This window comes from Leptonychotes weddellii, chromosome 3, assembly GCF_054177405.1.
Source record: "Leptonychotes weddellii isolate Sample4059 chromosome 3, ASM5417740v2, whole genome shotgun sequence".
NCBI classification, from domain to species: Eukaryota; Metazoa; Chordata; class Mammalia; order Carnivora; family Phocidae; genus Leptonychotes; species Leptonychotes weddellii.
Genome location: NC_138371.1, coordinates 127,584,164 through 127,606,320, shown reverse-complemented (window position 1 = coordinate 127,606,320; position 22,157 = coordinate 127,584,164). Strand labels below are relative to the sequence as shown.

At 39.8% G+C, this 22,157-nt stretch overlaps 1 protein-coding gene across 1 annotated transcript in view; it reads left to right on the top strand.

The window, feature by feature from the left end:
• The window catches only part of DGKH (diacylglycerol kinase eta), a 168,197-nt gene that overhangs the window by 75,169 nt on the left and 70,871 nt on the right, over positions 1-22,157 (top strand). Inside the window, exons 3-4 of the mRNA XM_081815508.1 lie at positions 2,934-3,044; positions 5,956-6,036. Of these exons, the coding sequence (XP_081671634.1) occupies positions 2,934-3,044; positions 5,956-6,036 (192 nt within the window). The remainder of the gene's footprint in view (positions 1-2,933; positions 3,045-5,955; positions 6,037-22,157) is intronic.

Here is a 22,157-nt window from a genome sequence, read left to right as displayed (position 1 = left end):
CCCTAAACAAAACTTTACAAAAATCCCAATACATTCACTTCTAGAACAAATGGTTTGTTCTTTGGGTAAGTTATATTTTTACAGTATTTCAGTACTTTGTGTTTAAGAATGATGACTGTCTCCCCGGGGTGACACCAGATGAGTCCAGCAACACCAGCGATGCCACTCACCAGTCACTCCTCCTATACCCCTTTCTCTTGGTCTCTCGCATCTAGTTGCCCAAGCCAACAACTTAGACTTTTCCTTGGTCCTTCTCCTCTCTCTTGCCCTTGATGCCTATCAGTAAGTCCAGCGGATTCTGCCTCCAAATTGCTCTACTTCTCTGCATCTCAGTGATGCGACAACCTGCACTCGAGCCCCTAGCATCTCTCCTTTGGACATTTCCCCATTCTCGCTCTCCTGCTTCAAACATTTCACTAGCTTTTTGCACTTACAATAAAAAGCGAGCTCCCCATGGTGGCCGCCTCTCCTGGCTCTAATCTCCCCTGACCTCATTTCTTGACACTCTCCTTCTGCTCCAGCTGTTATTTGCCCTCAGAGTGGCCTGCAAACACTTACTCTCTTCTTCCAAGAAGCTCTTCGAATTTGGTGCCTGGCAAATACTCCCTGAACTTAATAGCATAATGATATCATAATAATAACACTTTCTGCCATTTATTGAATATTTTCTGTAACCCAGACAGTGTGCTAAGTGCTCTCCAGCCATTATCGTATAATTAAATTAGATGCAGCAAGCTTGTGAAGTTGGTATTATTATTCCTGTATTTCAGGAGAGGAAACTTGGGCAGAGTGTTGAAGCAACTTGCCCAGCTTCCTATTTTCAGTGTGTCGTGGAGCCTGGCTTTAAGTCTGTCTGTCTGACTCCAAATCGAGCTCTTTGGTACAAAGTTGCAAAAATACTTTGTTATCGTTAAAAATTTACAATTCCTGGAAGACAGTCTCAGAGCAAGCGATGGGGAAAATCTCTCACTGACACTGAAAGTAAATGTTAATATAACTTGACTACCTTACTGGTGACAACACATTTTTCTCAATATTTTATGTCTTGTTGATAATGAAAGATGGTATAGTGTAGAAATTGGGAATAAGCTCTGGAGTCTAGCAGACATGAGTTTTACCTCAGTACCTGCTATTCATTCATATAGACCTGAATTTTGTGTGTGCTCGATAATTTTTTGGTACTGGAGATACATCAGTGGGCAATCCAGTGGGATGGATTTAAAATTTTGGTTCTATGAGCTGTTTTTGTCCTGGAGACTTACCATCGCATTACTGCTCCTTTATGAATTCAGAATAAATGTGACTGACCCCTCTTGGACCCCATCCCAAGGGGATCTATTTGAGTCAGTCCCATGACATGTCTCCTAAGGACAATCTCAGAGGCAGACTGTAAGTTTAGTTTGCTATAAGTGTAGTTTCCTTCTTCCTTAATGAAACATTGAATTTAACTTTATTAGACGTAACAAACTCAGGTAAATTCTATTCTAATAGGGGTAGCACAATAAACATAATAAATATGCAAATTACATTATACATAGAAGAGGAAAGTAAGTACTTTGTGTGAGGGAGTAAATAAGATGAAATTGGGGATTGCGTTGTGGTATTAAATAAGTCAGTGAGGTGGGTCTCACTGAGAAGGTCAAGACTTGAAGTGTGTGAAGGAGTTGGTCAGACAGATATCTGAAGGAAGAGCAGCCCAGGAGGAGAAATTAGGTGGCATCCAGACCTAAGAGGAGCATGCATGGCCACTTAAAAGCAAAGCACCATTGTGGACAGGGGGCCAAAGGGAGGGAGAGATACTAGATGAGGCCAGCGGGTTCTAAGTATCTTGTTGGTGATAATGAAATGAACTTCATATATGAAGCACTCAGCACAGAGTCTGGCCCAGAATCACAGAGCCCCTGCCTACCTTCTCCAGCCACATCCCCTGCTGCTCCCGCACCGCAAAACCTACCCTGCATTTATAACTGAAAGTTCTTTGAAGATTCCCCAAATATGCATGCTGTTTTAAACCTTTCTTCTTTTGCACACACCAAAATAGGCTTCGCCATCCCTTGTCATTCTGATAAACTCCTTTCAGACGCACCCTTGGCTATCCTCTGGGAAGACTTCTTTGCCTCCCTCTAAAGGAGCTGATGCTTCCTTCTCTGGACCACCATGCATAGTGCTTTGACTACATTCGTTAAAATAACACATAGCTACTGATAACATTTAATGAGCACTTACTATATGCCGTGCAATAAGTCCTTTCTATGTTTTTAATGTATTCCTTACAACAACCCTATAAGGTATGTCGCGGTGTCATCCGCATTTTCCAGATGAATAATAAAGGTGCTTGACACAAAACAATCACTCAATTATGCTAGCAGTTAAGAATAAAAACCAAGTGAAATAAAATCAAGGCTTTAAATAATTTTTATATAACAGTTGAAGAAAATAAGAATGATGTGGTTTGGGAAGAAAAAAATGAGTAATGATGAGCTTCCATTTAAACTGATACCTTAGTGTTCCTTCAAAAGTAAATGTGAAGATTTCTGGCTGCTGTGTCAGTTGAATAATTGATAATTTCCATATTAAAAAAGGTATGTTCCTGATATAATTAGTAGAGTTATACACTGGGAGGTAAAATAATTCCTCTATAAAAGGCAGTGTACCGTCACACTGAATCGTAAGTATTAGTTTGGTGCATGTGTCTCCCATATTATTTGTGACTACTTGGAGGTCAGGGAACAATGTCAGATTTACCTTTGTCCATGAGGCTTTGCACACGTCCTCCCTTCGTTGGACAGAAAGAAGAAGATATTCTCTCGTGTAATTTCTAGGACCTGGGAAATAATATTTAAAATGTCACTGATGGTGTGTCATTAATTCTGAATTTTATTTGGTTCTGAATTTCATTTTAATCATGTTGTTGTGCTTCTGTTTCTCCCCAGACCAGTATTAAAGAGGGACAACTATTGAAGCAAACCAGTTCCTTCCAAAGATGGAAAAAGCGTTACTTCAAACTTCGAGGCCGTACACTTTATTATGCAAAGGACTCGAAGGTAATTTGGAAGGATATGACTTGCAAGCACTTGTGGTTGTGGATGGATTAAAAATTTTAGTTCTCTGAACTTTTTGTCTTGGTGCTCACTAGAGCCTTACCATTCTTCTGTGAATTCGGTGTGCGTGTGATCCATCTTGGACCAAATCCCAAGGGAGTCTATTTAAGTCAGTTTCATGGCATGTCCATGGAGGACCATCTTATGGAAAGGTTCTAGTATAGTTTTCTTTCTTCCTTTCCTCTTTCCTTACAATTACAGTAAAACATTAAATGTAACCTTATTAAATGTAATAAGCTGAAAATTTTGGGTTTCCCCCCTTTTCTTGCTACCTTTTACTTTATACATCTTTCCCTGACCATGAGAGAGAGAATTGCTATAGTTGCTAAGAATCTGTCCTCTGGTTTCAGACAAGGGTTTGTATCCCACTTCCAGCACATTCCACAAGAGTGGCTGCAGGCAGCTCGTGTTGTACTGAGGAGGCTTAAATGAGATAATACACAAGGTGCCTGACACAAAGCAATCACTCAATTATGCTAGCAGTTAAGAATAAAAACTAAGTGAAATAAAATCAAGGCTTTAAATAATTTTTATGTAACAGTCGAAGAAAATAAGAATGATGTGGTTTGGGAAGAAAAAAACTAGTAATGATGAGCTTCCATTTAAACTGATACCTTAGTGTTCTTTCAGAAGTAAACGTTAAGATTTCTGGCTACTGTGTCAGTTGAATAATTGATAATTTCCATATTAAAAAAAACATATGTTCCTGATATAATTAGTAGAGTTATACACTGGGAGGTAAAATCAAATATGCAAACAAATGTAATTCTTAGTTTATGCAGCTGTACAAGTAATAACCAAATAAAGTAATCTCATTTTAAAGGTCGTTATGTTCAAGGTTGTCCCTGATCTGGCTCCATGCTGCCTTTCCACATTCATCTCTAGGCGGCACTGACCACTTGCTAACCTTGGCCCTGCCCCGTGTTTGCCATCCGCAGATGATCTTTCCCTCTGTCTCCACTTGATGAAATTCCCTGTTTTCTTTAGGATCCCCTCAAAGAGTCTTTATTCCATCATTCACAAAAGCAAGAGTTTAAATGTTTTCTGCGGGGGAAATTATCTGTGACCTTCCATAGCATTCTGTAGTATTTCTTTTCTTGAATTTTCAGTAGACCATCTTACATTACAATTAGTCGTTATCTGTTTCTTCTCCTGTGCGAGATTAAAAATTCTTTCTGGTCGGGGAACAAGTCTAATAGTCAGATTGGTTGGAGTGAAGTGGATTTGCACACCCCCTAGGGATCTTGGGGGTGTTGGTAGAAGCTATCAGACAAGGGGCCCCTTTTCTTTCTTTCTTCCTTTCTTTTTTTTTTTTTTGGTAAATTTAATTTAATTTTTATTTAAATTCAATGTAGTTAACGTATGCCGTGTTACCCGTTTCGGAGGTAGAATTTAGTGATTCATCAGTTGCATATAACACCCACCGGTCATTACATCACGTGCCCTCCTTAACGCCCATCACCCAATTAACCCATCCTCCCACCCTCCTCCCCTCCAGCAACCCTCAGTTTTGTTTCCTATGGTTAAGAGTCTCTATGGTTTGGGCGCCTGGGTGGCTCGGTTGGTTGAGCAACTGCCTTCGGCTCAGGTCATGATCCTGGAGTCCTGGGATCAAGTCCCACATCGGGCTCCCTGCTCAGCAGGGAGTCTGCTTCTCCCTCTGACCCTCCCCCCTCTCATGCTCTCTCTCTCTCAAATAAATAAATAAAATCTTTAAAAAAAAGAGAGAGTCTCTATGGTTTGTCTCCCTCTCTGTTTTCATCTTATTTTATTTTTCCTTCCCTTCCCCTATGTTCATCTGTTTTGTTTCTTAAATTCCACATATGTGTGAAATCATATGGTATTTGTCTTTCTCTGACTTACTTCACTTAGCATAATACCCTCTAGTTCCATCCACGTCATTGCAAATGGCAAGATTTCATTCTTTTTGATGGCTGCGTAATATTCCATTGTATATATATACCACATCTTCTTTATCCATTCATCTGTTGATGGACATCTAGACTCTTTCCATAGTTTGGCTATGGTGGACATTGCTGCTGTAAACACTGGGGTGCATGTGGAAGGGGCCCATTTTCTGCAGTTCTAGAGGTGCCTTGTTATAGCTGCCGTGCTGCAAGAACATTGAATGAGTGCAAACAATGACCAAATGACTGAGAGTGGGAAGGATACGTTTATTTAGTAGAGTTTCCTAATTTCTAAATTGAACATTATTAAAGATTACATTTCTGTGGAGTTTTTATCACTGAAACTTTTTGATTAAAACCACTTTTAAGAGTACAAAAGGAACACCGTTTTATATTTGCAGAGCAGATTCACCTTCTCATTCAAACCCATTTATGGATGAGGAAAATAAGTTTCAGGAAGTTCAGTAACTCACCATGATCTGAGCCAGGACTAGTTCTCATTTCTCACTTAGCAAATGTGGGAATGATGATGTTGCCTCTGCCTTCCTGGCAACGTTGTTACAGGCTGTTGCCTGTCCAGAGGTATATTACTCTGTGTGTGTGTGTGCGTGCACACGCGTGCGTGCCACACTGAGTAGGTCCCCCATAAATTACGCTTCTAGAGAGCACAGAGCATTTTATATTGAAACTGTGTGCCACAGGGTTCTTTAAAGACCTTTTCGGTTTGGGATTTATGAGTTAGTTGTACTTTGTGGTTTTACGCTTCCTAAGAAGATATTGCAAATAATCACAAACGACTTTTTATTCACTTTCTATTCCTAATTCGTAACACAGCTTCATAGTCATGATCTGATAGCAAAAAATAAAAAAATAAAAAAAATAAAAATTATTGACAAACATTGAGTTAGGTTTTCATTTAATGTGTTTGTGTTCTTCTTCATTAACAGTCTCTGATATTCGACGAAGTTGACCTCTCAGATGCCAGTGTAGCCGAAGCAAGCACAAAAAATGCAAACAACAGTTTCACGGTATGGTGATATGCTGCTGACTTCCTTCTCAAAAGTTACAGAATGACCTTTCCTAAGCATGTACAGAATGTCCTCTTCAGTTACCAACCATGTGTCAACTGAAGCGTGTTGGAGTTCCTGCCAACACAATAAACTTAATAAGTATGCTGTATACCAAGTACTGTCAAGAAACCAATGCATTAAATGTATTTTTTAAAAAGTATTTACAACATTTTCCATTTTAGGCCTTTTAATTTTAGTGCTTTAAAATTGTCACCTCTTTTAAATTTGATACTTCAACTAATTTCCATTGTTTCGGAATATTCAAAAAGTCTATTTCTTACCTTCGGTCTTAAAATAATATTTTCCCTTCTCCTCTACTTTTACTCTATTGCTGTGGTTCAGGCAGCTGCTATGGTTCAGGTCTTCATTTATTCTCACTTAAGTAATTCATTTGATAGCTACTTAAGAGGTATCCTCTGTTCCAGTTAATTCTTTTCCAATTACAAATCACATTGCTGGAAAGACCTCACTGGCTCACTGTTGCCTGTCAAGTTACATCTGCAGCTCCATCCTCAAGTCTTATAAAACCATACCTTGGCATTCTAGAATTACTGAGATTGTTCGTCCTTATGCACCCCACCGGTCCAGCATTTCTGTCTGTGCCTGGACTTTTCCCATTCCCCCTGGCTTCACTGATTTCTCCTCCATCTAAGGCTGTTGAAATTCTACCAGTTCTTCAAAGCTAATCTCAGATATTTCATTCTTTTTCTACTTCCCTCATTCAAAAAATATGATTTGAATACCCACTATGTGCTAGGCACTTGTGCTAAGCACAAGAGATTCAGAGATGAATAAATAGATTGTTACTTCCCTCAAAATATTCACAATAGAGTTCAGTGAAGTTCCTCCCAGGTAGTTTTTATAGCTACGTATTCCTAGGTCCTCTCAGATGCCTTGCTCTCGCTATGTTGTTGCCCCCATCCACACTTCCAGCCCCTGTTCAAGAAGCTAGCACTGCTGACAGTGGTGTGCTGTGTCCATCTCCCAGGCTTGCCAGGGCAGGGAAGACAGACAGATTTGTTTATGCAAATACAGAGCAGTGCCATGACAGAGGTAAGCGCTGGTGGGGGCGGGGGCGGGTTGGGGAGGAAGCAAATGTATTCAGATTTAGCCGTATGGATTTACAGCGCGTGGGATAATCCATGGTGTAAATGTTCCTGCCCCTTCCACCGCCCCAGGGAACCTTTAGTTGGAGGAGAGGAAAGCCAAGAATAGAATCCTGGGAAAATGTTAAAATTTAAAGTTTGACCAGTGAAGACAGAGCATTCTTAAGTATAGAAGGAGCCTTGGGAGGTGATGATGTTAGGAAAAGCCTGTGGAAGATAGTTTTAGGACAGAAGTTGTTAAACATCAAATACTATAGAGAGATCAAGTCAAAGAAGAAATGAGAAGCGTCTGTGGAATTTGTTAACATGGAGGTCATTGGGTCACATTGATGGGAATGACTTTGGGGAGGGGTTGGCGTGCATTAGGCTGCCCTGCCGAACAGGTGGGAAGGCAGAGAAGCCGGGGTGGATTGCTTTTTTGAAAAGCTTGGCTGTTAGAGGAAGGAGAACAAGTATAATATTCAGACTTCAAAAGAGTTTTGTTGTTGTTGTTCTTTGGCTTTGTTTTTAAAATGGGTTTTGAGTGTGTCTATATGAAGAGAGGAAAGAATTGTTGGACTCGAAAGTTGAAGTGTCAGGAGAGACAGGGGAGAATGGATGGAGCATGGGAGCCACAGCCCATTCAGAGATTAGCATTGACCAGGAGACAGAAAGTTTATGGAGGTGGGTGTGTGCAGGAAGTTCATTTATTCCAAACCCAGATACTACTGTTCTCTCAATGAAATTGAAGCCGAGGTCATCTGCTATGAGTCAGAGTTTACTTAGGTTTGGGTTAGCTTCTGTAGAAAATGAGAGTTGAGGGGTGCCTGGGTGGCTCAGTCAGTTAAGCGTCTGCGTTCGGCTCAGGTCCTGATCCCAGGGTCCTGGGATTGAGCCCCATGTCGGGCTTTCTGCTCAGAGGGAGCCTGCTTCTCCCTCTCCTTGCCCCTCCCCCTGCCTGTACTCTCTGTCAAATAAATAAATAAAATTACAAAAAAAAAAAGAAAAGAAAGAAAATGAAAGTTGAAACTGAACAGGGACCTGGAGAAGATTATGAGGTAGTAAATAGTGTCTAGCAAAGATGGAGATCAAGTTTAGTAATGTATCCAGTTCCTATGCCTTTCACATTTTTTTTTGTTAAGATGGGGAGAAAGAACAACAGCTAAACTGATCCAGGGTTGATGGTTTATAGGGCTTATAAAAGATAAAGGCATTGTTGGATGTTCGAGGGATAATAAGTCATCCATCTTCCTCTCTGTGTTCTCGGTTCTTGAGAATAAAACACAGGGAGTGAGGGAGAGCTTATTTATCACTGAACAGGATCCAACAACCACTAGATTCAGAGCTTCTGATAAATTATTAGAGGCCTAATCAGAGCTTCTGATAAATTGTTGCTTCTTTTTCCTTCCTCCCAAATGAAGGTGGGGTATGGTGATGAACCACTTGCCTTCCTTAGGGGGTCAACCGAAGTCCTCTCTCCTCTGTGGAGACTCATGGGGGAGGGGGCAATAAGGGTTTCCCCTCAACAGGGATCTAGAATTTAGTCTGAAAGAGGGTTCCAAAATTTAAGATTTGAAGGGTGGAACAATTTCAGATAAAGACAAGGTCTAGAGTATTGGTGTAGATAAAGGTAAAAGAAAGTGAAAAGCTTAGATTTGAGAGAGGGTATTCAAATCCTTTGTATAACTCTTTCTTGGACCTCCAAGTACATTCAATCTCTCCTCTAGTGCCTTTCTTATTATAGAACTCATTATAGTCTGCCTCATATTTAATTAGGTACTTATATTTATTATAATCTCCTTGAGGACAGAGACTCTGTCATATCATTTTACCTCAGAGTACCTTATCTGTAAATATTTGCTGATTTAATTAATAAGATGAAAGTTTATTTTACACATGAGAAGACGTCTTGGTGAAGTATTTTCAAGAGATTTATCCACTCAACCAAATGTTATTTCTGAAGTTTGTTGGACTAGAAATGTGGAGACTAAAATATTAGGCAGATTGCTTAGAGTTTTACAGCAAATGAATTTGGTAGAACTTTCTAGGGCATAAAATAGAATAAGGGAGAGGTTTTCAACCAGTAATTGACAATCTTTCCTATCTTTAAATATTTAAATATCCTACCTTTCTGGACTGCATTGACTGCTATTGATACTGTTGTTTTGGCTAGTTCGTGTCAAAGGTTAATGGTGAAGTTTAGTGGTATTATGGCTGGAAGATACAGGAATGGCCAAATTCAGCTTCGCTACAGTCATGCCTTGAAGTCCCTAAGGATGATATATTGACAGGGGACAATAGTAAGTGGAAAATCTGTGATTAGCAAATGGAAAATGGAAAAGCTGTGCTTTGCCTGAAAACCCAATGCCAAACTCTCTAGTAAAACAGGTTCGAGAGAGCTCGGCCGAAACTGACTTCACATGGGACATTACTCAGCATAGTTTCTGCCGCATTCTGTCGGTTCTGAATGAGTCACTAAGGTTGGCTGAGCTTCGGGGGAGGGGATAGAGACACCGTGAGAGTAGCGTCAAAGGATTTGTGGACAAATCCTACCTACTCGATGGTTACTTTTCCTTCCTTGCACAGTCCTGTGCTCCCATCCCTGGAGTTAATAATTGTCTTGTTGTTTTGGTTGTCTAAGTCACCTTGGGTACATATTAGTTTCCCCTCCGTCACACTGGTGCATCCCTGGGAGGGTCCCAGCCCTCCTGATGCTTTATCCAGGGCTCTTCCTTTTCACACAGTGGTCTTTCCATCTGGTTAGTCTTTGCCTGTCCTCTCTCTCTTCTCACATTCGCTGCTCTCTTTTTCTCTTTCTCACTCATCGTGATGTGTATATCCCAGCTTTTTGTGACTTACTCAATTGCAGACCTTAGACCATGAAGTCAAACAGCATGGATTTGTGTCCTGACTTGGCCCTCTCTAGCCACGTGCCTTTGGACAAATTAGTTAACCCCTGTGAATCCGTGTCCTCACCTGTAACTGAGGATAGCAGTGGAAGCTGTCCCATGGGGTTGTGAGGATTAAATGGAATGGGATGAGGCACTACAATCCCTCGCACCATGATGAGCACATTGGGTTTGCTAAGGGCCAGTGACTGTTATTATCCTGAAGTTAGTGTCCCACCTGCTCCCTTCACAAATGATAATCTGTTGTCAATTCCTAACAAGTAGGGGGATTTTGAAGGAGAGTATGGATGAACTTCATCTTGAGAAAATGTTCCACCCTGCCTCTCTTTCAGAGGTGTGGTGAAGATTTATTTCCACTTTTATCTCATGTTAATAGATGTTATTGGGAAAAGCAACCCTTCTGTAATGAATGAAATGTCGATCGTACCTTGTTAACTATTTGTATATGCTAACGAAGAGCTTTTTAATGAATCGAGAGTCATCACAATCACATGGTATACATTAGACTTTCAAAATGTGCTGTTCAAATGACTGTTTTCTTTAAATTTTAATGACGAGTAGGCTAAATCTTAAGTACATGAGTCATCATTTTTATTTATTTATTTTTATTATTTTATGTTAATCACCATACATTACATCATTAGTTTTTGATGTAGTGTTCCATGATTCACTGTTTGCGTTTAACACCCAGTGCTCCGTGCAGTACGTGCCCTCTTTAATACCCATCACCAGGCTAACCCATCCCCCCAGCCCCCTCCCCTCTAGAACCCTCAGTTTGTTTCTCAGAGTCCATCGTCTCTCATGGCTCGTCTCCCCCTCCGATTTCCCCCCCTTCATTCTTCCCCTCCTGCTGTCTTCTTTTTTTTTTTTTTAACACAATGTATTATTTGCTTCAGAGGTACAGATCTGTGATTCAACAGTCTTGCACACTTCACAGTGCTCACCATAGCACATACTCTCCCCAATGTCTATCACCCAGCCACCCCATCCCTCCCACCCCCCACCACTCCAGCAACCCTCAGTTTGTTTCTGAGATTAAGAATTCCTCATATCAGTGAGGTCATATGATACATGTCTTTCTCTGATTGCATGAGTCATCATTTTTAAAGAAAGTATTGTATTGACATTGTTAAAACTTTTTATGGAAGTTTGTAAAGAAAGCATATTTTTTAACTAGAAAGAAATACAGAGGTAATTTATTTGGTTTATTTAACTACCCTTACCATTTTTAGTGAGTGATCTACGAGTGTGCTTGGAATCTCACGGTGACTGCACACCCACTCTGGCTTACTCGGTCGTGTGAAACACAGATACCATGTGGTAGCACTTATTTTTAGAGCTGACCAAGCACTGGAACAGAATCATTTTAGTTCAGGGTCACTGGCCACAGCACACATGACCGAAAGTTGATTAGCATTCAAGTTGATTCCTCCAATGAAGTTTCAAAAAGTGTGCATAAAAACAAGCCAATAAAGAGAACATCCAGCACATAAAATGCCAAAAATTATACATTCATGGTATAGTTGAAATGAGCAGGCTGTGTTATAATGGGAGGGGGAAAATGTTCTTAAGAACTCCTTTCTTTAATGTGTACTTTCTGTTTATTTTGTTTTTCCCTTAGTTTCCTCTCTGTTATTATAATTCAGTTCATCTTCTCTCTTAAGAGAGATACCACATCCTTTGAACCCAAGTGTCAGTTTACTTTTATCCATTAGTATCTCAATCTTAGTTACAAAGGAAAGGATGAAACGTTATTTTCACCTCATTTGTGAATACACATCACAAAACAGGTGTTTAGAAAATCATCTAAATAATCCTTTAGATAAATAAGTTGCCTATTCTGATGATAATATTTATTATAATCATTATGTGTCTCTTCTAAATGCCGATAATTCATTCAATTCTTTATATCAGTCCTATAAGGTAGGTACTGTCCTGCTCCCCATTTTATAGATGAGAGATCCGAAACAGAGAAGTTAACACCTAACACATGTAATAACTAGAATCTGAACCCATCTGGGTCATCTGACCTCAATCTGTACTCTTGACACCTCAGCTATCCTACCTCTTTATTGTGGAGCTTTAAAGAGTATGGTCCAGATAGTGTTCCTCTAATTGTTTGTTGTGTTTCAGTTGTCTTTTCTCCTCCAAGTCAATCACAGAGTCTTGTATTGCATTACCAGGTATGTAGCTAGCACTTGCTGGTCCTCCTGCCAATTTAGAATACTACATTTTATTTTGGGCACTGTATTTTAACTAAAAATGTTGATAAAGAGCTCGCAGAGGAGGGTAACCAATATGTTATACAAAGGTCTGGGAAATCATGGGATTGACGCAAGAGGCCACTTTTTATTCTTAAAGATTTGGGGAAATGTGACATTTTTTTAATATTTGAGGGATTATCATGCATAAGAGGCGGTCGACAGGTTTTGTGTTACCGCAGCGTGCAGGACAAAGATTCACAGTTGAATTCACAGAGGGACAATTTTAGCTCTACTTAAAAGAGAACTTTCTAACTTGAGTCATCTGATAGAACAGGCCTCTTGTGATGTAATGGCTCTGTCCATTATTAGAAATCTCTAGTCCTCTCATTCCCTGTGAACTGGAAGGGACCTTCAAGAACAGAGTTCTCAGAGCAGACTTGGGCTCAGAATGCTGAAATGAATTTCTCAAGGTTGGATGGCTAATAGCTATGCACAGCTGGTGGGGAATTCGGGGTTCCCAGCTCTTGGAGTTTGTTGAGAGTAGGCAAGGAGGAGTGGATTTAGAGATTGCCAGGCACTTTACACACACTGTTTCATTATACCACACAGCAAGAGCTAAGTGACCATCCTTTAAGAATGCTGTTGGAGAGATCTTTGCATGGCATGTGTATGTGGGAGGGAGGGAGGGGAGGTGGTGGAGACCGAAATTTCCTTGCAGACACAAAGACTGTCTTCCTCACCACTGGATCCCCAGGGCTAACACAAGACCTGGTGCAGAGGGGAAAGACAATAAGTATTTGTCAACTGCATGAAAGAATGTGTCTTGTTGAATGAATGAATGATACTTGTAAACTCTAGTTTTCCTTTGGGAGAAATGTGTCATTTCAAGATTTAGCTAGAGAGCAGAGTTTCCTAATTTCTCCCAGTGATGTTGGATTATAATATACCCATAAATATTTGTATTCTAGTTGAACTCTTTACGTTGTGACTCAGATCATTTTTTATCAACAATAAGTCTTACAAACACAATTCTTGCTCTGATTAATGATTGCAGTGGTCTCCTAAGTATTTGATGCCTGATTGTGGCAAACCCCGGATTTTTTATGTCTATGTTGGGTAAACTATTTTATGGCGCTCTAAAATCATACCACATTAATGCAATTTGAGTGGTTGTTTTGCCTCTTAAAATTGACGTATATGCAGTTTAGATGGCTTTATTCTATGAAAGCTGATAATTTATAAGTGGAGTTTGAAATTTGCATTCTTTTTTTCTCTAACTTGGACATCAGGCTTTTAGCAATGAAATACATTGTTTCCATAGGTATATCATGTTTATCTTTTCATTTAATGATATAGCATCTTTTCCAAGAGTACAACCCAGAGAAATACTTCTTAATGTTATTATGAGCTTCCTTAGACCAAAGTTCTAGGAAGCAAGAAACCATTGGTCCTTTTGTGGCTAGACTAAAATCTTAGGGGGCTCTATTTGCTAGGCTCAAAATGTAAGAAAAGCTATCAGGACAGATTGGCTAATCCTTCTCCCTTTGGAGATCTTTGTAGGAATTTAGAGTTGCTGTTTTGTACAAGCGAAGTGTTGTTCATGTGAAAATGTTTTAGGTTGTACATGCCTTTTCAGGATGGATAAAAGCAGGCCTACCAGCAAGGACTGACAGAACTATACTCCAAAGTGCTGCAGAAAAACTTCTGACAGATTTTAACCTGAGGTTAAATACAGTATGACCAAGATAGACACTTTACAGGATAGGTTGTAAAGAGAGGTTTTTTTTTTTTTAAGTCCTTGGGTTCATCAAGCCTTCACTGCCCACACTATCCAGAATTCACAGAGGAAGTGAAAAGTACTGTTTATGTGTGCCAAGGCATACATACAAGGCTACTTACCCATTATAATAGCACGAGATTGCAAATAACCCAGATGGGTAAGTTAGAGACTGGTTGAAATGAATTATGAACTATTTCACATAGTACAATGTTATGCAACCATGAAAAAGAAGGAATCAGCTCTGTATATAATAATACACACTGAACTCCAAGTTGTATTCAGTGTGATAAACCAGATGTGGAACAATGTGCATGTATAAAATGCTACTCTGTGTGTGTTACTCTGTGCTGGACGGGGCGGGGGGGAGTTGTGTGTATGGGCCCACAGCCATGCATTTAAACCTTGAAAGATCACATATTTGTTGTATATGCAGAGACTACCTCTGGAGAGATACATAGAAGCTGATAGATATTTGCCTTCAGGAGGGAGACTTGGTAGCTGGGGGCAGACTTGGGAGGGAGATGCACTTTTCATTCTAAATACATTTTGAATTTTTTGTTTGTTTGTTTGTGTCACAAATGCTTATTACTTATTCAAAGAAAATTCTAAATTCTACATGGGAGACTTTTCTGGCAACTTCCTATTAGATGCACTTGACAAGAGTGATGGACTTAGCAGGAAGCCCAAGTTGGACACTGCTACATGTCCAAGGGAACCATGATAAAGGTACATATCAGACCATCTGTAATGGGAGGGAAGGAAGCAATGCATGAGAGATCTTATGGGAAAGACTGGAGAGCTGTGGCCAACAGGAAGGGAGAAGAGAGAGGAGGAAGCTAACGTAGAGTTGTTGAATTTGGGAGGATTGCTATATAAATGATGCCTTTAATTAAGGGTAGAAAATGAGAATACAAGTAGGTTTATTGGTAGGGAAAAGAAGACATTGTGAATTAGACCCTATGAATTTGAAATGATGATAAGATATCCTGGTGATGTCTAGTAGGCAATTGAGAGATGCTTTAAAAACTATTAAAATGGCTTGAAGGACTCCTTTGGTATCATTTTCATGCCTCTTTTTTAAGTTTCTAGCATATTCAGACGTCTTCTCTATTCCTTAAGTATGATCATGGTGTAATGGAAAATTTAGGTTTTAGAAATGTTTTAGTTTTGTGGTGACTGGTACAAACAAGATAATTATTGTGTTTTGAACTTTCCCATTACATATGTGTTCTGTACAAAGCAATTTACGGTTATAAACCAATAGAGCCTGTGCCAAGGGAATGAGGCTAATGCTTTGTTCCAATCTCTGGTACATTCTGAAAATATTAAATGAGTGGTAAAACTTTTACTGTGTCCATTAACTAATACCGCTAATTTATAGTAGAAGTGTATGTGACAGCCTACATAAATAATTTCTAAAATCACTGTGATCCTTGTCATTACAATTAATACTAAAAAAACCCCTCTCAGTTTCCAATGTACAATGTACAAATAAGATACTATATATGATTATGTATATGAGTATGTATATCATACTATATATGATTATGTATATGATTATATATCCTGTCAATATTTTGTTTTCTAAAGGTGCCTGGTTTGCAGAGACCTGTCTATGTTAGCATATTTATTATTATTGTTGTTGTTGTTATTAATTTACCAGCACCTTTTCTTGCTCATCTTTAAAGAATATACGAGTATATATAGGATTGAAATACAACTGTACAGTGGCCCTAATTATTTTTTTTTAAAGATTTCATTCATTTATTTGAGAGAGAGGGACAGACAGAGATAGCGAGAAGAGAGCATGAGTGGGGAGGAGAGGGAGAAGCAGGCCCGATGCAGGGCTCGATCCCAGGACCCTGGGACCATGACCTGAGCTGAAGGCAGACGCCTAACCGACTGAGCCACCCAAGTGCCCCTGCCCTGATTATTTTTAAGAGGAGAAAAAGGGAGCAGCATGTGAAGCCTTTTCTGCCTATTCTTCTAGGGTAATGTCAGTAAAATCTTTGCTATTCCTTCATTCTCTAGTAGATGGCTAGGAAGGCAGACAGAATTTAGTTTCAAATCCTACGTGTGCTTTGTGACCTCGGGCAAGTGACAAACCTTTCTGAGCCTTAAGTTCCTCAAATGTAAAATGGATCACTACCTTTGGGGTTGTGTAGATGCCGTAAGATCTTCTAGCTTAGATAAATCTTATTTATCTTATATAAATAATGTATTTTATATTTAGCACACACAGGTCCTGGCCTGTTACAGTTACTCCGTAAGTGGTAATTCTTACTATTTTGGACTTGTAAGCTATTTCCATTGCAGATGTGAAAGCTAGAGTCATCTAAACTGCTCCCTCATTGTCACGCCTTGCAACCGGATAGTCACCAGGTACCATTAATTCTGTCTCCTCCAAGAAAGCTATTCACTCTTTTTCCTGTCTCCTATCTGCTCAGATCTTCATGGCATGCTCCCATACACAGCAGCCTGCTGCCACCCTGACCTCACGTCCTGTCAGGTCTTTTCCAAAGGTTAATGAGTCTTCTCCAGGGCGTCAGTCGGACTCTTGATTTCAGTCCAGGCCATGATCTCTGGGCCTGGGATCGAGCCCCTCAACGGGCTCAGCGGGGAGTCTGCTAGGGGATTCTGTCCCTCACCTTCTGCCTCTCCCTCTCCCTCTCCTTGCTCTCTCTCCCTTAAATAAATAAATAAATCTAAAAAAAAAAAAAAAGCGTCTTCTCCCCTGTGACCCGACCACCAAGCTGACTCTCTGTAAGGCTGCCAGCCATCTCTCTAGAACCATTCCTGGCTCTTCCTGGCTGAAAGCCCATTAGGGTGCGTGCTCTGTCACTTTAAGCTTCAAATCCATACCCCTTAGCACGGTAGAAGGTTTTCTGTGATTACCTCTCTGGCTTTGCCTTGTTCTTCCACCCGTGGGGCCACCTTATACTACTCACAATACCCAGCCCTTATCTTGACCTTTCTTCCTTATGTTTCTGTGTGCCCCTTGGTTTGCAGCATCCCTTCCTTTTGTGCCTTCCCCCTGGCTCCCTCCCCACAGAAATATGCTCCAAGTCTCACTTGCCCCCCCCCTTATTTGGTTGAATATCACTTCCCAGAAAGCTTTCTCTGAGTCTTTGGCCTTGGTTAGCTGCCTTTCATTGTATTCTAGGTGCACCCTGGGTGCTGACAAGAAGATAAGGGTCCAGATCTTGAAGGATCTTGGAAGCTAAGTGGAGTGGTTTGGAAGATTGGAATTAGGTTTACTTCTCTGTGCTCCTCATTGAACTGCAAGCTCCGTGAGTACAAGGAGCATCTCTCTGTCCCTGAGCTGCCACGTTGCTTGGCATAAAATAAGGCACTCTATGTTTTTTAGTGAATGGATGAAAATTTGGTGTTGGAGTCCAATAAAGAGTGTAAGCTTTAAACTATCACAATAGGTATCCTTCAGCATGTTTCTCATGGTGTTGTAGCTCATCTACCCCATCATCTTTGCCCATCACTTAAGATTAACATGCTCTGTGCTAGGATTGTGCTTGCCCTTTACAATACAGTTGTGAAGCAGACAGGAAGTGGGTGGACTCAGAAAAGGATCAAATGCTAATATATAAGTGGATAAAAGTGCTGTCGAGGTAAGAATAGCATGTTGTGGTGGAAAGTCAAAGGTTATCAGGGAAAGTTAGCAAACTGTTTTTCAAACACTTGGGCGCTGAACTTGAAGAAAAGCTTGCAAACCTGCTCACACTAAGTGAACTGCATAGAATAATGCAGCTGGTTGTGTAGCCTGCCTTTCAGTTTCGAATTCTTTTATGTACCTTCGGTAGTTGTAAAATATGCTTGCTTTATATTGGCAGTCTAAATATTCATGGATTTTGGTCCGCTCTTAAAGTGCTGATCAGTAATTTTTAGGCTTTTTTTTAAACACTAATTTTGGAGGCACCTGGGTGGCTCAGTCGGTTAAGCATCTGCCTTAAGCTCAGGTCGTGATCCCAGGGTCCTGGGATCGAGACCCGCGTCGAGCTCCTTGCTCAGCAGGGAGCCTGCTTCTCCCTCCCCTGTTTTTGTGCTCTTGCTCTCTTTCTCTCTCTCTCTCCCTCTCAAATAGGTAAATAAAATCTTTAAAAAAAATACCAATTTTGGCGAACTAAGTATGTTTTTAGTAATAGGGCATAGTTACAGCTATTATTACGTATATAGTGAATAGAAGTTATAGCTTAATTATTTTAAAATTTTTTACAGGAAATATTACTTTGTTATTGCTAATCTGAAACCTTCTATATCTTAATGCTTTTGTTTTTATCTTGACAAAATTGTTTTGCTGGCAGTTGATTTCTTAGAGCTACACATATCAAATGATAGCACAATAGATTTCATTTTTTGGCAGGGTTCTGTGGCCCACATAAAGGCAGCTGAGAAACAGGCCCTACTTGTCTTTTGGAACAGGGAAAAGGAGTGTGCTTTGAAACCAGAAGACCTGACTGTCTGTTCTGATTCTCCTACTTACCGAGTTTGCAGTTCTAAACAAGTTAAATTTCTTTTTACTTATCAAGTGGGCCAGTTATATGGAAGATTAAATGAGATAATATATGTCATCTTACTGACAGCAAAGCACTTTGAAAGTGTGAGATGCCGCAGGAGTAATCATTCTGCTTAATTATCAACCTTAGAGCCCCCTAAATGTCCTATTTTTTGAGAACGTAACTGTTAATTATTTGGAAGAAACGTTGTTTGTATTCATGGACATTCATTGAAATTATGAATATAATAAGAAAATAGAGGACAGTGTCATTGATTTACCAGTTCACTATTACAATGTCAAAAGTTATAATTATGTATTATATCTATGATAGGGGGTGGTAGGCTGAATAATGGACCATAAAGATATTTACATCCTAAAGTCTGTAAGCTGTGAATGTCACTTTACATGGCAAAAGGGACCTTGTAGTTTTGATTGTGTTGAGGATCTTGAGATGAGATTATCCAGGGTTATGGAGTGGGCCCAGTATAATCACAGGGGCCCTTATAAGAGGGAGGCAGGAGGAATCAGGGAAGATTTGACCATGGAAGCAAGAGGTTGGATTGATGCCAGGAAGGGACCATGAGCCCCAAGGAATGCAGGCAGCGTCTAGAAGGGGAAAAAAGCAAGCAAGTAGATTCTCCCCTGTAGCCTCCAAAAGGAAAATAGCCCTTTGGACACCTTGACCCTAAACTTCTGACTGCCACAACTGTAAGAGAATAATTTGTTACCGCAGCAATAGGAAACTAATAGGATAGGGATTGACCAAACATTAATAACTACAGTTTGTTTAAATTCTTAGAAACTTCCCGTACTGACTTGAATCCAAACCTAATTAGTCTTCAAAGAAACAGTGGCTTATTATTATACATGTAATTTATCTATACAAGTGATAGAATAGAATACTGTAGTAAGCAACACGGAAAGCCTTTCTTGGTAGACTCCCTGAGGCCTTTGCCAGGTCCTTTCTCCAGGGAGAGCAGGACTGGGGAGCACAGCCTGCAGAGGGGCTGTCTTTACCTTCTATGGTTTCACTACATCCTTCTACCTTTGGTTCTCCAGTGAACCAGAGACTCTGAGAAGTCACAATTAGGCCCATTACTCTGAAACAAAGTCTTAAAGACAAGATAGTCCCAGAAGATATTAAATAGATTGCTTTATTTAACACTTTTTGTATAGATTCTAAGACTCTATGAATTATACAGTGTTGAATTCAGTTGCTTATTTGAAAACTGGATTCTGCCAGCTTACACGCCTCTATTTTATTGTGTTAATATTTTATTAAGTGCTTTTCAGTAAAATTTTGATTTTAGAGGATTTTGGATTTTTACATTGAAATAAAGGAAAAGTTTACTTTTTAGAATGTGAGATCCTATGGAAACACTGTGTATGTAGTGAGAACATTGGTACTTGACCGCATTGAAATCTGTGGTTCTTTTTTTCATGGAAACATATCAGAATTTATGTTTTAGGGGCGCCTGGGTGGCTCAGTCGTTAAGCGTCTGCCTTCAGCTCAGGTCATGATCCCAGGGTCCTGGGATCGAGTCCCACATTGGGCTCCCTGCTCGGCGGGAGGCCTGCTTCTCCCTCTCCCACTCCCCCTGCTTGTATTCCTGCTCTCACTATCTCTCTCTCTCTGTCAAATAAATAAATAAAACCTTAAAAAAAAAAAAAAAAAAGAATTTATGTTTTATTTATACTTAATACTCTAAGGCAGTAAAAAACCAACATTAGGCTATAGAGGGAAATCAAATTAGCATGGAAAATGACTTTGTTATGAGGCCATTATTCCTTAGTCAAGAAGTAGGTTTTGTGGCCTGCCAACCTAATCTTAAGCAGAGTCATTGAAGCTCAAGAATTGTGGAAGTGGGCGCCTGGGTGGCTCAGTCGGTTAAGCGGCTGCCTTCGGCTCGGGTCATGATCCCAGGGTCCTGGGATCGAGCCCCACATCGGGCTCCCTGCTCAGCGGGGAGCCTGCTTCTCCCTCTCCCACTCCCTCTGCTTGTGTTCCCTCTCTCGCTGTGTCTCTCTGTCAAATAAATAAATAAAATCTTTAAAAAAAAAAAAAGAATTGTGGAAGTAAGATTTGCATAGCTCTCTTTTGCTCAGACCATCCCACCCGATCTCACCCAGTGATCAGAAGACTTGCTTCATTAACTTCTGTGTACATTTTAGGTCATTTGAGCAAAGGGACCACATTACCCTTCTAATGTGAATTTGTTACGGGAGAGGGCAGTTAAAGGTCAGAAACTTGGGTCCTGGTAGGTGTGGTCTGTAAGCTGAGTTTGGGCCAAGGGTTAAATAGGGTCTATATACATAAGAGAAGACTAAGACACCCAGGTCCTTCACCTACATCCTTAGTTCCTTGAAGGGTTTTGCTTGTTCTCCAATGCTTGGGTACAGTTTGTTTGTTTTTTTAAATTGTGAAAAATTTCAAATATACACAAACTCAGGGTAACTGTGAAACCCCACATCCCCATTGCCCAGCTCCGACTACTATCTTGATGTTGCCAACACTTGCTTCATCTAGTCTGTCTCTTCCCTAGTTTATCTGCAGTATTTTAAAGCAAATCTTTCACATCATCCTACTTGACCCCTCATTCTTCAATAGGCATCCCTAAAAATATCATTGCCAGTTTTTAACTCTACTTCTTTTTCATTGTTCTTCTCAAACAAAGCCTGTGAAAGAGTGAGATTTATTGAATTGCCTGTAGTTACTCAATTCAGTATTTTACAGTGAAGGAATAATTTTTTATTTTATTTTTATTTTATTTTACTTGCTATAACAGTGCTGTTTTATTAACTCCTCATATGAGAAGTATATTAACTTACTGTAGACAACTCATTTAGCTTTTACATTTGTTTTTTCCCTTCAATGTATTGTAACAAAATTAATTCTGTGCTTAGTTTACAGAGATGATTGAAGAATCAATGAGATATTGCCTTTTTGCCATAAGTTTGTAGTCAGGTATTCCTGTAGATAAGCAGACAGACATTTTCTTGGCAAAGATGTTCTGCTCTTGTCCAGAGGTCTTTTTCCTTTCTATAATTAGTACATTTCTCCGAATAATAGTTTTACATATTTACCAAAAAACTTCCATCAGAATCTATTTTGTCAATACTTACACTTTTTTGTGGAATCTTGTCACAAATGAGTAATGTTTCATATGCTACAGAATTCTCCATCAATTATTTATACCAAAGTTTAGGTAGTTCCTTGATTTATAGTTTGAGTTTTTGAAATTAATATTATATATACCAATGATAAATAACTTCTCCTTAGATAGGAAAATAAGCAGCATGGGGTAGACTTCCCTGTGTCATGACTAATGCCTCCCTCTTTATTCTGAGAGCCTATGTACATGTTTGATACTCCCTAGTCTACATTACAGGAATGCCCACAAAGATCAGTAAGTTGTTATTCAGCTAGAATGACTCATCCATTGGAAAGATGATCAGTCAGCCAAAACCAGAAGGATGGAATGACTTTCAAAGATCCTCTTTAACTCTCAGTGAAGGGTGTATGTGTGTGTTTGTGTATAAATCTAAACATGGCTCAAAATAGACATCTGAAAAGATTTGTAGATTTTTCTG